The 15,222-nt window shown below is 41.8% G+C and overlaps 1 protein-coding gene across 7 annotated transcripts in view; it reads left to right on the forward strand.

Annotated features, from left to right (window-relative positions):
• Positions 1–15,222, forward strand: part of MYRIP (myosin VIIA and Rab interacting protein) — a 158,273-nt gene that overhangs the window by 121,351 nt on the left and 21,700 nt on the right. For all 7 annotated transcript variants that reach the window (XM_081164452.1, XM_081164457.1, XM_081164451.1 and 4 more), the window contains exons 9-10: positions 5,144–5,321; positions 8,117–8,763. In XM_081164452.1, the coding sequence (XP_081020578.1) occupies positions 5,144–5,321; positions 8,117–8,763 (825 nt within the window). The remainder of the gene's footprint in view (positions 1–5,143; positions 5,322–8,116; positions 8,764–15,222) is intronic.

Here is a 15,222-nt window from a genome sequence, read left to right on the forward strand (position 1 = left end):
ACTAAGTTGAGTTTAAGTCTCATCACAATCAAATATTTGAAGTCCAATGTATTTCAGTGGAAGCTAAGTTGAACTAACAGTCTGTGCGAAACTGTTTACTCAAGGCTAGGAGGGTTCTACGTTCTTGCATTTAAGAGGAATTGCTCATGTTTAACAGTAAAACAGGAAACATATTGCTAAATTTTACCAAAAGAAAAGTATTGATACATTAGATGTGCATAACGAATTTCGCTCTAATAGCATCATGTTATGCATGTGCCACTTTGTTTCTTGCAGTAATTATATGCATTTGGAGTATCTTGTACCTGTTTAATGAGCTAAAAATATATTGCCTGATTGCCTTGTTGGAAGTCAGATTGAAGTACTGAGATGAGAAACATTTATTGCAGAGGTAGCTAAAGTGATATCCTCAATATTTATTATCATTATTATTAAAGATGTTGTTAGACTGCAGCTGCCATCAGCCCCTGCCAGCTTTTAGGTACAATAATTCATATTAAAATATGTTACAAGTGCCTGGAAGAATACTTCAACTTTCATTTTCAGTACCCATAATTTTTGCAGTCATTTGGACCTAGGGTAGTCCTTCTCTGTCTGAAGCCCTCAGTTCTCCTTAGGGGGCAGTGATGCTATTGGTGATTCTCTAAGGGAGCTGTGTCATGGCCCAGGACAAAGTTCCAGCCACTTCTCAGTCACTAGAGCACGAGACTCTTAGTCTCAGGGTTGTGGGTTTGAGCCCCATGTTGGGCAGAAGAGTCCGACATTGCAGGAGATTGGGCTGAATGACGCTCAGGTTCCCTTCCAAGGCTATGATTCTATGTACTAATGTACTGATTAATTTTCAGGAGGACTGAATGCAAGATTGGAGAAATGAGAATGAGAGTGAAACCAGAATAGATATTCCTTTCCTGAAAGGTAAAGGGACCCCTGACCGTTAGGTCCAGTCGCGGACGACTCTGGGGTTGCGGCGCTCATCTCGCTTTACTGGCCGAGGGAGCCGGCGTTTGTCCGCAGAGAGCTTCCGGGTCATGTGGCCAGCATGACTAAGCAGCTTCTGGCAAACCAGAGCAGTGCACAGAAACACCGTTTACCTTACCACCGGAGTGGTACCTATTTATCTACTTGCACTTTAATGTGCTTTCGAACTGCTAGGTTGGCAGAAGCAGGGACCAAGCAACAGGAGCTCACTCCATCGTAGGGATTCGAACCGCCGACTTTCTGATTGGTAATCCCTAGGCTCTGTGGCCACCTGAGTCCCATTCAATTCCTAGCAGTAGTCAAATGCACAAATGGTTGCCTAATACAGTGGTACCTCGGGTTAAGTACTTAATTCATTCCGGAGATCCGTACTTAACCTGAAACTGTTCTTAACCTGAAGCACCACTTTAGCTAATGGGGCCTCCTGCTGCCGCCACGCCGCCAGAGCCCGATTTCTGTTCTTATCCTGAAGCAAAGTTCTTAACCTGAAGCACTATTTCTGGCTTAGTGGAGTGTGTAACCTGAAGCGTATGTAACCTGAAGCGTATGTAACCCGAGGTACCACTGTAATGTTTGTCTACTTGTTTCACCTTATTTCCGCCTAGCAATATTCAAAAAAAATTTACTTTCTTTTTCTTTTTCGTCTTGGGCAGGTCCACTGTGACATGGCTGGCATAGATTATAAATAAGCTTGCATGGCTGGGTGGTGGGGAGAGTAATTTATTTGCTTCTGCTGCCACCTGCTGAGGTAGCTTTTCATTGCAATGAACACTGAAATAAATGAATTGAGAGGAAATTGTTTGCAGAGTAGTTTGTGGGTAGATAATACTTTAGTTTTCTTACAAATTTAGAAAACATTTCTTGCAGATATATAAGTAATCTACTTCCTGACTTTTAAAAAAATATCTTAAATTGTAATTCTGCCAAGAATAGCAGTACTGCAGATATAGCAGTAGTTCTCTTTATTGGCTGAAACAGACAAACAAACTGCATCTTACAGTTTGTTATATAAACTATAAAGATTCTGTGGTCTTCAGATAATCTGTTTTTGCTAGATCTTTATTGCACTATGTAGACTTTTATTTGCTTGAAACAATTTTCAAACAACGGGCAGGTAGAACAGGCAATGAATGTGCCCCTCCCCTCTAGCAGCCCCCCATCACCCCCTTAAAATTTGTTCTGAAAGGTTGAGGAATAACATGGCAGATCGTGCTGAAAGCTTGTGGGGAGGGGCTGAATTGGCAAAAATAGTCTCCCTCCCCATTCCAACTATGGGAGTCTCCACTAGATCAAAGAGTCTTTGGCCAGCAGAGGGACACCATTGGATAAAATCCATGATATATACTCAAAACTGGTCAAAAATGTTTTTGAAGTGAAGCAGGCACACTGGAACCTCAAAATAAATGCTTGATTGTTTTCCCCTGCTGCCAGCTGACGGAGGCCTAATTTTAGCATTAGCTTTTCAGCGCCAGCCATCCTAATACCTTACGTTTTCAAGCTTAAAAGTTGCCTGTGGGTTACGTATTCTGTGAGGGCACAGAGAAATGCACCTTTAAGGCTACTTGCACTGAAAATCCCTGGCAGGTTTAGCTGGCTCAAGTTGCAGCCTTCTCTGGAGCGCTGCAGAATGAGGTGCGATGGAGATAATGTTAACTGGCATTTCCCAAATGCAGCATTTAATTGCTCAAGAGCAGCTTCAATTGGCCCGCGCTTTACGTTAGGTCACCTGGAGGCAATTTGCTTATGATTGTGTGGCCTCTGGCTTATCTAGTGTGTCAGAACTAATAGAAATGTATCTCGGTTACCCTCCAACAATCGTTAACCTCTGTTTCTTTCAAGTTCACCTACTGTCACTATTCACCAACTGCATTTCTGCAGATGTCTTGTAACTGCCCCAAGCAATCAGGAATCTCTGCAGGAGTCATAGCCACGGGGGGTGGGGGTTGGGGGTGTGGTGTCATTGGAGAATCAGTCTCTCCCAATATTACCCTATGCTTCTTTCCAAAGTGTTCAATTTTAATTAAACAGTGTCTCTGTTCTTTTACAGGCATTGTTAAGGGGAAATGTTATTCAGTAGCTCAGCAAGAACTAACTTGCTTCAATGTCAAATGTAACTTTATGCTATCAAAATTGATTAACTTTATTACAGTGCTTGGGTTTAGATATTATATTTATTACTGGTTGTTTTTGTTGACTTACCAGAGCCCACCATTGCCACTACCACCAAAATGTAGCTTTATCACTTTCCCCGCCTTTTTTCCACAAACTTATCCTGTGCATGGTTACTCAGAAGTAATTGTCACTAAGTTCAATGAAACTTACTCCCAGCTGTGCACATATAAAATTTCAGGCATACCTAAGGGATAAGTTTGACCTACCACAAAATGTTGCAGTGGAGGCGTGTCCCCTGTTCAGAGTTCTAGCCACTCCAGTCCATTAAACCCCTCTTCCTGCCCCGTAAGCCGTCTGATACAGTAAGCCTGCAACATACACAGGGGTTAAGTTTCAGGAATCATGCTAAAAGCCAAAATGGTGTATGGTTAAACCCACTTGGTTCAATGGCTGGTGGGATTGGCAGCAGCATTCCCCCACCCCCAAGATAAAATTTGCGTAGGTTCCTCAATGAGTAAACCACCCATTGAATGAGAGCTTCAGATAGTCTTCTGGACAAAATGAAAGTAATTAGCAGTTAACTGCCTCACATTAAATGATTGTCTGAATAAGACTTCGAAATAACCAGCCCCCTGCGCTGACAGCAAAAGAGCACTCTCAGAAGTCAAATGTTGTAGCTAAATGCCTACCTTTTAAGAGGTCTGAATGCCTCAAGCTGCAATGCCTCTCTAGCAAATTCAGCCCTTTCCCCTCCTTCTATTTTCTTCCTACAGTATATTGAACATGATTGATTGCTTTCCTTTATGTCTACTGCTTTCTCACTTACTAGTGCTTGCACCAGTGATTCTGACTTTTAACAATTTCAATTACCCTGTGGGTTATCAGAATAAAACACAATCTGATTATCTAGCCTAAACCCCCAAGCAAAACTGACATCAGCAGTGAGAAATAGCCTTACAAGGGCTTTTTGAGGATGCAATCAGCACCATCTCGTCTAAATCTCTCCAGGAACATGGAGGAAATGGAATTGTGGAGAGATTGTGGCGGGGTGGGGATGGGGAGCGATGTGGGTTGGTTTGGCAGGAAAAGAATATTCAGCTGCTTCTGACAATTTCTTTGCATTCAAATGCTGACATAATCATTTTGAGCATGGCAAATATAATTGCTTTCCTTTCAGTTTTGTATAGCTTCCTTTTTTCTTTAAGAACTTTTACCTACCACAGGAGGGGAGAGCACATCCAGACCCTCCAATTGTCCCTAGGGACAGTTTCAGATTTACAGAACCCATCCCGGTTTCTGATTTGATCCCAGAATGTCCCACTTTTCCTTAGGACGTCCCTATTTTCATCAGGGAAATGTTGGAGGGTATGGAGTTATGTGACACCCCCCCCCCAAGCCATGGAGATAAGTAACTCTACAACTTTTCGAAGACATCTGAAGGCAGCCCCATATACAGAATTTTTTTTAATGCTTAATGTTTTATTATGTTTTAATATATGTTGGAAGATTTCCAGAGTGGCTGGGGCAACCCAGTCAGATGGATGGGGTGTAAATAATTATGTTGTTGTTGTTGTTATGGAATAGGAAGTCCCTATTTTATTCACCTTATGGGGATGAAAGGGAAGATAGGAGGAGGCTGTGTATGCTGATTATGATCAGAATGAACAACTACTTCATTAGAAAATACTGAAATAGAAAGCAGCAACACAGAGGCCATGTCAAGGGGAGGCATGTCTTCTATCTGTTTGGGAAAGCATAAAGCAGTACAGTCCTTAAATAAGTTTAGTTATCTTGTTGGTTTGTTTTCTGTTAATTACTATTCCATATATAATGACATGACCTTAGTAATTAACTCGCATGCATTTCTGAAAAGGAATTAGCAATGGAAGGATTAAAGAGTTTACCTCTTGATACGGAAGTAACGAAATTCTGTTCTCTTTCCCTTCAGTGATTTGCACTTATCTCAGCGCTGCTCTTGCAAGTATCGTAACATTTAACATCTCCATAGCTGGCTTCTGCTAAACGTATCGTTCTCCATATTTCCCCCTAACAGCGGTCTCAGTCTGCATTCTCTCTGACCAACGAAGATGCATCACGCAGAGACAGGGACCGTGCATCCTCTGTGCCCGAATCTCTCTGGAGACAACCCAAAGGTCCGAGTGGAAAGCAGAAAGAGGACAGGCTTTCTGCATTGCCCAGCTGGAAGAGCGCGGACCAACTAAACGAACCAAGTAAAGGACTGTCATGCCTGCATAACATTTCTGTGTTTTGTGTGAAAGTAGCTACTTCTCCCTAAGGTTTTAGGCTGAAACCAAGAAGAAGAACTTCTTAAAGGGGTACAATAAAGGAACGGTCACCCACAAATTGACTGAATGGGCTGTTGCTCTTGAAACTTCTGCTCATAATAACCACCTATTTGGCTAAAGATTCTGACTCACTGGCCTATTGCACATGACACAGGAAGCCAAACTTTGGCATAGCAAAGACTGTGCAAACATGCAACCACGTGCCAAGGCAAAACCTTAGCTTGGTGTAACACTAAAAAGAGCTGTAAAAGATGTAAAAGAGTAAAAAGATGGCCGTGAGCTTTTCTCTGGGGACCTGCACATTTACGCAGCCTTACCAAGGCATAGCTTGGCCTACCATGTTATATGAACGAATTTTGGACAATCAGAACCTGTAGCCTACATAAGAAGAGGTATCTGACCTCTTGCCATAGACACAAACATATGATTCTAATGTCAAATGGAAAGGAGACCTCCTCAAAACATATAATTATGTTAAATTTTTATAAAAGCTATGTCTTGCATGGGTTAAAGCTAAACTGCTTACCAGTGCTCATTATTAGTCCCTGACATCTGGATTGTGTGTGGGTTTATAATCACAACAATTATTTATTTATTTATTTATTTATTTATTTATTTATTATTTGCAAAACCAAAACCAGAAACAAAACCCTATAAACCATCAAGATTAAGAAAATAAAAATAAAAAATATGGTGGTGAATAGCATAACAAAAAAATCAACAGTAAATTACCGGTTTTTTTTGCTCTATAAGACTCACTTTTTCCCTCCTAAAAAGTAAGGGGAAATGTGTGTGCGTCTTATGGAACGAATGCAGCCTGCGCAGCTATCACAGAAGCCTGAACAGCAAGAGGGATTGCTGCTTTCACTGCACAGCAATCCCTCCTGCTGTTCTGGCTTCTGAGATTCAGAATATTTTTTTTCTTGTTTTCCTCCTCCAAAAACTAGATGCGTCTTGTGGTCTGGTGCGTCTTATAGAGCGAAAAATATGGTGCATTTCTCAGTACAAAATGTATCACAAATCAGTGGATCAGCTTTATACATAAACATAGATGGATCACCCCTCAGCAAAAGACTGAGTGAAGAGTTCAGTTTTAAATACTAATATTATAGGCGCCTGCCTTATGTTTTACACATTTTGCTTCTTATCCAGCTAAGAATAAATCCATGAAAGGCAGTTTCCAAGCATGCATGACCCTGGCTGAATCAGGACAGCTGTAGCTAATGATAGTTTTTCTTAACTGGCTACCTAATGCACTGGTGGCAGAAGCCACCAGGCAGCTCTTCCAGAAACCCAAGAAGGTAATTTGTGCACACATTTTGTGTGAGGTTGCTTGAAGAAGCACTAGCAGATGATGCTTATGTGAACTTCACTAGTCAAGCACTGAATACCTCAAAAGATTCAGTCTTGGGAAAGACCTTGACCTCTTTAGCATGAAGGAATTATCTCCCAAGGCGTTTCACGGTGTCTTTGACATAAGCAGCAATTTGCAAGCATAAATAGGCTGTGGTAATTTAAATAAGAACCTGACAGTTCTGCTTATTCACATTTTGTGCTTTCCCTGATTTTAGCCGTGTTTTGCTCCAGCCTTCCCACAATCATTGTCGCTACTATATTGTAGATTTTATCTATTAATAATATATGCTGTGCTGAACAGATAATGCTGCAAGTGAAATTATCTCAAGTTTCAGGAACTTATTTATGGTCATTAAACTACTGGGGACCCATGCTTTCACCTAACAAAACATAAAATCACTACACTTAGCTGAATATGCACATAATAAGGCTATTTAAGGCTTGAACAGATAAAGCTTCTAGCTTTAGTATTTTCAAGGCCACCTAATCTGTCCACTTTAAAAGTCATTTATGGCAATGTGAAACTGCAGCCCAGATGGTTGGTTCTTATAAAGTGACATTATACAACAGATTTTCTTACAGTGTGCTAGAAAGTGTATGTATATTCAGCGTGTTGCTTATTGTACAATGATCTAGCAATGGTCCTCCATGCCTGAAATTAATTTTCTGCACACATAATGCAAATCAGTGGTGCATCCTTTTATGAATTGGCACCTCACATAGAGTCAGCACTGTCGGCAGGAACAGCTGGGCAAGAAGACGTGTGAATGCCAATCAAACACATTTGTGATACTTCAAGCACACATTCTGGGAAGCCTTTTTTAAATCACAAATCCCAGCACATGTGCAGTGCTTATAGGCACTGAAATATGTTTGCTGTCAGCACTAATATAACTTAAAACTTAATTATGCCACTAACTATATTGATAGATGGGATTTGATCTGCTTATGTCCCTTGCCCTCTAAACCAGAGGGTCCCTTGCCCTCTAAACCAGGCACCCCCAAACTCAGCCCTCCAGATGTTTTGGGACTACAATTCCCACCATCCCTGACCACTGGTCCTGTTAGCTAGGGGTGATGGGAGTTGTAGTCCCAAAACATCTGGAGGGCCATGTTTGGGGGTGCCTGCTCTAATAAATTTCTAACAAATTGGATCAAACCCTGGTTGGTCCACTCCTCATTACCATTAGACTTTGGATGCAAGCCTCTTGCAAGTGTCTATTATTCCCACCCAAGATCTGTGACATGAAATACTGTGCAAATCTTTTCTTGTGGTGACACAGCAGACCCAGGTATGGTAGAACATTTTAGGGTAATGCAACACAATAATGATGGAATTGTATGTTCTTCTTATGTTTCCTTAGCTTTCCCCCCTGTTTTGGAAAGCACAGATGGAAACTGGGTGGCCCTGCAAAACGTCAACTTGCCTCGCCCACGAATGCTTGCCAAACCGAAGAGCCAAGTGTTCAAAGCCTTGGAGAGTGAATCCAGCGTTGTATCTGCTTATGATGAGATGGGCTCTGATAGCGAAGACGACTATGACTGGAACGTGGCTTTGAACAAGCTGCGACAGAGACCCAAGCAGCTGTCAAATTACGCTGGCTCTCAGTGCAATGCTGAATGGGAGTGTGGCAATGAACTGCACCAGCCTGTGGCCTCCCCATCGTCTGGGCTGTTTACCAACGCGGAGGCAGTGTACTCTGATTCTGAAACATCCTCAGTCAGTTCTTCAAGGGAGGCTAGGGAGCCTAGCTGTCTTCCTTGGATACAGAGGAGAACTTGTAACAGTAAACCCAGAGAGGGAAAAGCACAATTCCAGGAGGAACTAGATGTGAACTTTAACCCACAAGCTACCAGTTTAGACTATTCAGATAGCAGTGAAAGCGAAGAAGCCTATCATGACTTGGAAAAGAGGTCCAGGAGGTGGAAAAAAGGCAAGACTCCATCAGAGGATTTATGCAAAGGCAAAAACCGCACAAAATCGCACATGAAGAAATTGAGCACAAGTCAGGTAATTAGGCTTCAATTAATGCAATGTATTGCCTGCAAGCATCAAATCTATCTCTGTTGTTCAGAGACACAAGAACACAGTTTTAATTCTCATTGCTCAGGTTTTATGTCATGGTCAGGATTGTGCCAAAGACAATTGCAGTAAATAAACTAAGTTAACCGGGTACTTTTCCGTACAGGAGGGTTTGTAACCATATGATACATAAATTTCAAGGATGGCCTCCCTAGTAATGAGTACAGTATTTGTAGTCATGCTACATACAATGAATACCATATTTGCAGCCATGCTGCATAACAATGTCCATTTTGGCTTGCATACTTACAGTGATTCTGGCCTTCATTCTCATTCCCTAAATGGCACTCATAGGCTGTGGAAACTACTCTGAAAACAGGATGCACCCCCTGGTTTTGGTAACCTTGATCACAAAGAAGTGACCCATGTTGTCATATGTAACTGTCTATGTGGCATATCATAAAATTTAATGGCTTGGAGAGTGGGAATGTGGGAGTGGGTTGGTGTGGCACTGCCTTTTGTTTGGTGAATGGCCAAGCTGATATGCCAATCTTGATATGATTTTCAATGTGTCTTTGTACTTAGCACACAGGTTTTGTTTAAGGCAGACAGCATGAACTGTGTGTGTTTGTGGGTGACACTTATCAGAATAGCAGCTAATAGGAGGGGGATTCAACCCTTTTGCCCTCTGCCGTGGTCCTGGGGAAAATCCCTGAATCTGGTATTATAATAATATAATAATAATAATAATAATTTATTATTTATACCCTGCCCATCTGGCTGGGCTTCCCCAGCCACTCTGGGCGGCTTCCAAAAGAATATTAAAATACTATAATACATCAAACATTAAAAGCTTCCCGAAACAGGGCTGCCTTGAGATGTCTTCTAAAAGCCTGGTAGTTGTTGTTCTCTTTGACATCTGGTGGGAGGGTGTTCCACAGGGAAGGCGCCACTACCGAGAAGGCCCTCTGCCTGGTTCCCTGTAACTTGGCTTCTCGCAGTGAGGGAACTGCCAGAAGGCCCTCGGTGCTGGACCTCAGTGTCCGGGTAGAACGATGGGGGTGGAGACGCTCCTTCATTAGCGTCCCTACCTGCAGTGATCCTGATAATTTTCAACCACTCCCACTGATGAAATGTGGAATTTAAAAACCTGCCCATTAAATTCAATGGCACGTTTAGTTCGGCCCTTTGTAGCCCCTTGAGGCTAAAAGAGACAGAGGGGAGAACATTACCCACAGAGCCATCGTTGAGTGTTTGGCTGGGGGTAAGAACAAGGCTGCTTTAAGTTATTTAAATGTATACTAATTTAAAATAGTCTGCTGCTAACAGTGGAGCAGGGCCAACATATTCCAATGAGCCACCCAGCCACAGGCAAGCATAGTATGGAAAACGGATGTTATTAATACTTCACAATATTACACCCATTCTGCATTTTTTTTTTTTACTACAAAGCAAAGTTTCAGTCCATTCTACTATTATTCATAAAAGGCTTGTTATGTTTAAAGAGAGAGAGGAGGGAGCGGGCACACATATTTTAATAATGCTTTTCCTTAGTAAGTAACAATATTGAGCTAATGGCCTCATCAGTTATTTTACACGTTAGCCTATTAGCAAGATTGCTACAATTAGGACACTCAATTTTTTTTATTCCCCGGCTTCCACTAGATGGTGCTTTTAGCTAGTATACTGCGGGGAAATCAAATTTTAAACTGCAAGCGAATTCAGAGCTTTTTTCACTTTGTGCTTAGGATGTTGTTCTGCTCAAGGCTAAGAGAGCTGCTGGCATCTCTTGCCCTATTGTTATCACATACAGGATCATAGAATCATAGAATCATAGAATCATAGAGTTGGAAGAGACCACAAGGGCCATCGAGTCCAACCCCCTGCCAAGCAGGAAACACCATCAGAGCACTCCTGACATATGGTTGTCAAGCCTCTGCTTAAAGACCTCCAAAGTAGGAGACTCCACCACACTCCTTGGCAGCAAATTCCACTGTCGAACAGCTCTTATTGTCAGGAAGTTCTTCCTAATGTTTAGGTGGAATCTTCTTTCTTGTAGTTTGGATCCATTGCTCCGTGTCCGCTTCTCTGGAGCAGCAGAAAACAACCTTTCTCCCTCCTCTATGTGACATCCTTTTATATATTTGAACATGGCTATCATATCACCCCTTAACCTCCTCTTCTCCAGGCTAAACATGCCCAGCTCCCTTAGCCGTTCCTCATAAGGCATCGTTTCCAGGCCTTTGACCATTTTGGTTGCCCTCCTCTGGACACGTTCCAGTTTGTCAGTGTCCTTCTTGAACTGTGGTGCCCAGAACTGGACACAGTACTCCAGGTGAGGTCTGACCAGAGCAGAATACAGTGGCACTATTACTTCCCTTGATCTAGATGCTATACTCCTATTGATGAGGCCCAGAATTGCATTGGCTTTTTTAGCTGCCGCGTCACACTGTTGGCTCATGTCAAGTTTGTGGTCAACCAAGACTCCTAGATCCTTTTCACATGTACTGCTCTCAAGCCAGGTGTCCCCCATCTTGTATTTGTGCCTCTCATTTTTTTTGCCCAAGTGCAATACTTTACATTTCTCCCTGTTAAAATTCATTTTGTTTGTTTTTGCCCAGTTCTCTAATCTGTCAAGGTCGTTTTGAAGTGTGATCCTGTCCTCTGGGGTGTTAGCCACCCCTCCCAGTTTGGTGTCATCTGCAAATTTGATCAGGATGCCCTTGAGTCCATCATCCAAGTCGTTGATAAAGATGTTAAATAAGACCGGGCCCAAGACAGAACCCTGTGGCACCCCACTAGTCACTCTTCTCCAGGATGAAGAGGAACCATTGATGAGCACCCTTTGGGTTCGCTCAGTCAGCCAGTTACAAATCCACTGAGTGGTAGCAGAGTCAAGACCGCATTTTACCAGCTTCTTTACAAGAATATCATGGGGCACCTTGTCAAATGCCTTACTGAAATCAAGGTAGGCTATATCCACTGAGTTCCCTTCATCTACCAGGCTTGTAATTCTGTCAAAAAATGAGATCAGGTTAGTCTGACATGACTTATTTTTCAGAAATCCATGCTGACTATTGGTGATCACAGCATTCCTTTCTAGGTGCTCACAGACTATTTGCTTAATGATCTGCTCCAGAATCTTCCCTGCTATTGATGTCAGACTGACTGGGCGGTAATTATTTGGGTCCTCTCTTTTCCCCTTTTTGAAAATAGGGACAACATTTGCCCTCCTCCAGTCTGCCGGGACTTCGCCTGTTCTCCAGGATTTCTCGAAGATGACTGCCAGTGGTTCTGAGATCACATCTGCCAGTTCTTTTAATACTCTTGGATGCAGTTCATCTGGCCCTGGAGACTTGAATACATCTAAACTAGCCAAATATTCTTGTACTGTCTCCTTAGTTATTCTGGGCTGTGTTTCCTTTGCTGAATCATTTGCTCCAAATTCTTCAGGTCGGGCATTGTTTTCTTTATCGGAGAAGACTGAGGCAAAGAAGGCATTGAGGAGTTCAGCCCTTTCTGTGTCCCCTGTTTGCATTTCACCATCTTCTCCTCTGAGTGACCCCACTGTTTCTTTGTTCTTCCTTTTGCTACGAACATACCCATAAAAGCCTTTTTTGTTGCTTTTAACCTCTTTAGCAAGCCTGAGTTCATTCTGTGCTTTAGCTTTTCTGACTTTGTGTCTACACGTGCTGGCTATTTGTTTGAATTCCTCTTTGGTGGTTTCCCCCCTTTTCCATTTTTTGTACACATCCTTTTTTAATCTTAATTCAGTTAAAAGTTCTTTAGATAGCCACCCTGGCTTCTTTAGGCACCTTCCATGTTTCCGTCTCATTGGTATTGCCTGACGTTGTGCTTTTACTATCTCCCTCTTAACAAACTCCCAGCCATCATGAACTCCCTTTCCTTTTAGTATTGCTGTCCATGGGATCTCACCCAGCACTTCCCTGGGTTGTTGATGGTTGTTGCAGCGTCTAACAAGCAAGAGCCATTTAGTAAATCAAATGTACATTTTGTCAAAGTTCAGATCACATTTCAAGAGGTAGTTTTTTAAGAAAAAATTAAACTTTTCATGTGACGATAACTTTAGCTGGTCCAGCTGGGAACAGGTCTATCTTTTCACTTACTAGATTTAAATCAGGGGTCTGCAACCTTTAAGACAAAAAGAGCCACTTGGACCCGTTTCCGAAGGAAAAAAAAGTGGGAGCCGCAAAACTCGTCATTATAAAAATAACTTTTTTGTCACTTTTATTATTATTTCTTTGTTTGACCCCTCAGAATTACTCCTCCTCATAGAAATAAACGTTAAATTAACAAGTTACCTTTTTTTTGTGTGTGTGTTCTTCACTCCCCTTCAAAACAGTGACCAGCGTACATGCCCCTTACAATGTAGCGGGCGGGTGAGAAGGTGACGTCGGGACAGTGCGTGACTAATGCACGCACCACCCCCATGCGACGTCACAGCCAGTACAGTGCCCGCCACAGTGGGGAGTGTCGGGGCGCACAATGCGCCTCCTCCCCTCGCTAGTATCCGCCCCGGAGCCGCGGCAAAGGTGTAAAAGAGCCATATGCGGCTCCGGAGCCGCGGGTTGCAGACCCCTGATTTAAATGAAAGAGAGTGAAATTAGATGATGTAGTTTTGAAAAGTTTTATATGTAGATAAAAACATCACATTAATAGTCATAGGTACCATGAACGGATGCCATTATTGGGTGACTTGATTCTGTCTTGGGGTTTTCCTTTGTGCTCTTCACTACTCAGATCACAACCTATTTTTTCTCTGACTTGTTATTTTTCCTATGAAAGTGCAACTCAGAAGGACTTGAAGCCATGCATGTGGGCCAAATTTTGTGGGATTTCCTTCCACTTGAGGTCAGATAGCCCCTCTCCCTATTGAACTTACTTCCAGTGTTTGCTGAAGATTTTTTTATTCCAACAGGCGTTTTAATTTAATTCTGGTTTTATAGTTTCAACTCATTTTTAGTCTTATTGTATTGGGTCTCCCATACACTGCTTAGAGATGGCTGTGATTAAGCAGCATGCAATTTTAAAGAAATAATTAATTAGATATATTCCCTTTGGGCAGTCAAGGAGAATAGATTGCTTTTAATGTTCATATCCCTTCAAACTCTACAATTCTATGATTCTATGAAATGCACCATTCTATCTCTGGAGGAAAGAAGTTCACAGTTTTACAAAGACAAAAATTGTTCGGGGGGGGTGTGTGTGTGTGTGTGAGAGAGAGAGAGAGAGAGAGAGAGAGAGTTTTCTGAAAGAACAGAACATTCAAAACAGCACTGACACGGACAGGTGACATTCCTTGCACTGATGTCAAAAGGTGCTATATAAAAAGCATTTCTGACACTAGCACAGCTACAGTCCACAGGACAATACTTTCCTTTTTCAGAGTAATTTGATTTAGTGCTTGAGCAGAGATTCCCTAGCAGTCTGAACAAACCATGTCTTACCTCTGTCTGCACAGTTAACTTGTTGAAAGCTGCTTTAAATTGTGTGTGTGTGTGTGTGTGTGTGTGTGTGTGTTTGTGTGTGTGTGTGTTTGTAATATCACAATAAGGAAAGGTTTCCCATCCTAAGCCCTGGATGTATCCAACAGATTACTTACTGTACAAAATGCATTACACACATCTTAGAGGAGTATACAACATATACACAAATAAAACAATAATGTTCCTGTTCTGTCATGAAAAAAATTGATATGTAAGATATCACATCAAGCTGAAAAGCTGTGGTGCAAGATCAAACATGAAGCTGGGGTTTGTTTTATTTATTTTAGAGAATGGATTTGTAGTGAGCACATGCTGTTCAGAAATGAAAACCTATTTCTCCATACAGTGGTACCTTGGTTCTCAAACTTAATCCGTTCCAGAAGTCTGTTCCAAAACCAAAGCATTCCAAAACCAAGGCTTGCTTTCCCATAGAAAGTAATGCAAAATGGATTGATCCATTCCAGATTTTAAAAACAACCCCCTAAAACAGCCATCTAACATGAATTTTACTATCTAACGAGACCATTGATCCATAAAATGAAAGCAATAATCAATGTACTATAAAATAAATAAGACAGTATTGTAGATGATAAAAATTACAATTATTTTTTTTTCCTTACCTGCACTGATGATAGTCAGCTTTTATCCATTTCCGCAGTCACACAATCAATCAATCAATCAATCAGCTAAACTGGGTTCCACACAGTCACAAAAACAAATGAACCGAAAAAGCCACAAAAACGCAAAATAAATAGCAAAAACAAAAGCGCCAAACTTAATCCGTTCCGGAAGACCATTTGACTTCCAAAATGTTCGAAAACCAAGGCGCAGCTTCTGATTGGCACAGGTGCCCCGGAAACAATAGCCGACAGCCGCATCCGAAGTTTGGCTTCCGAAAAATGTTCGAAAACAGGAACACTTACTTTTCAATGTTCGGCAA

Source organism: Podarcis bocagei (genome assembly GCF_964188305.1).
Source record: "Podarcis bocagei genome assembly, chromosome: 12".
Classification (NCBI taxonomy): Eukaryota; Metazoa; Chordata; class Lepidosauria; order Squamata; family Lacertidae; genus Podarcis; species Podarcis bocagei.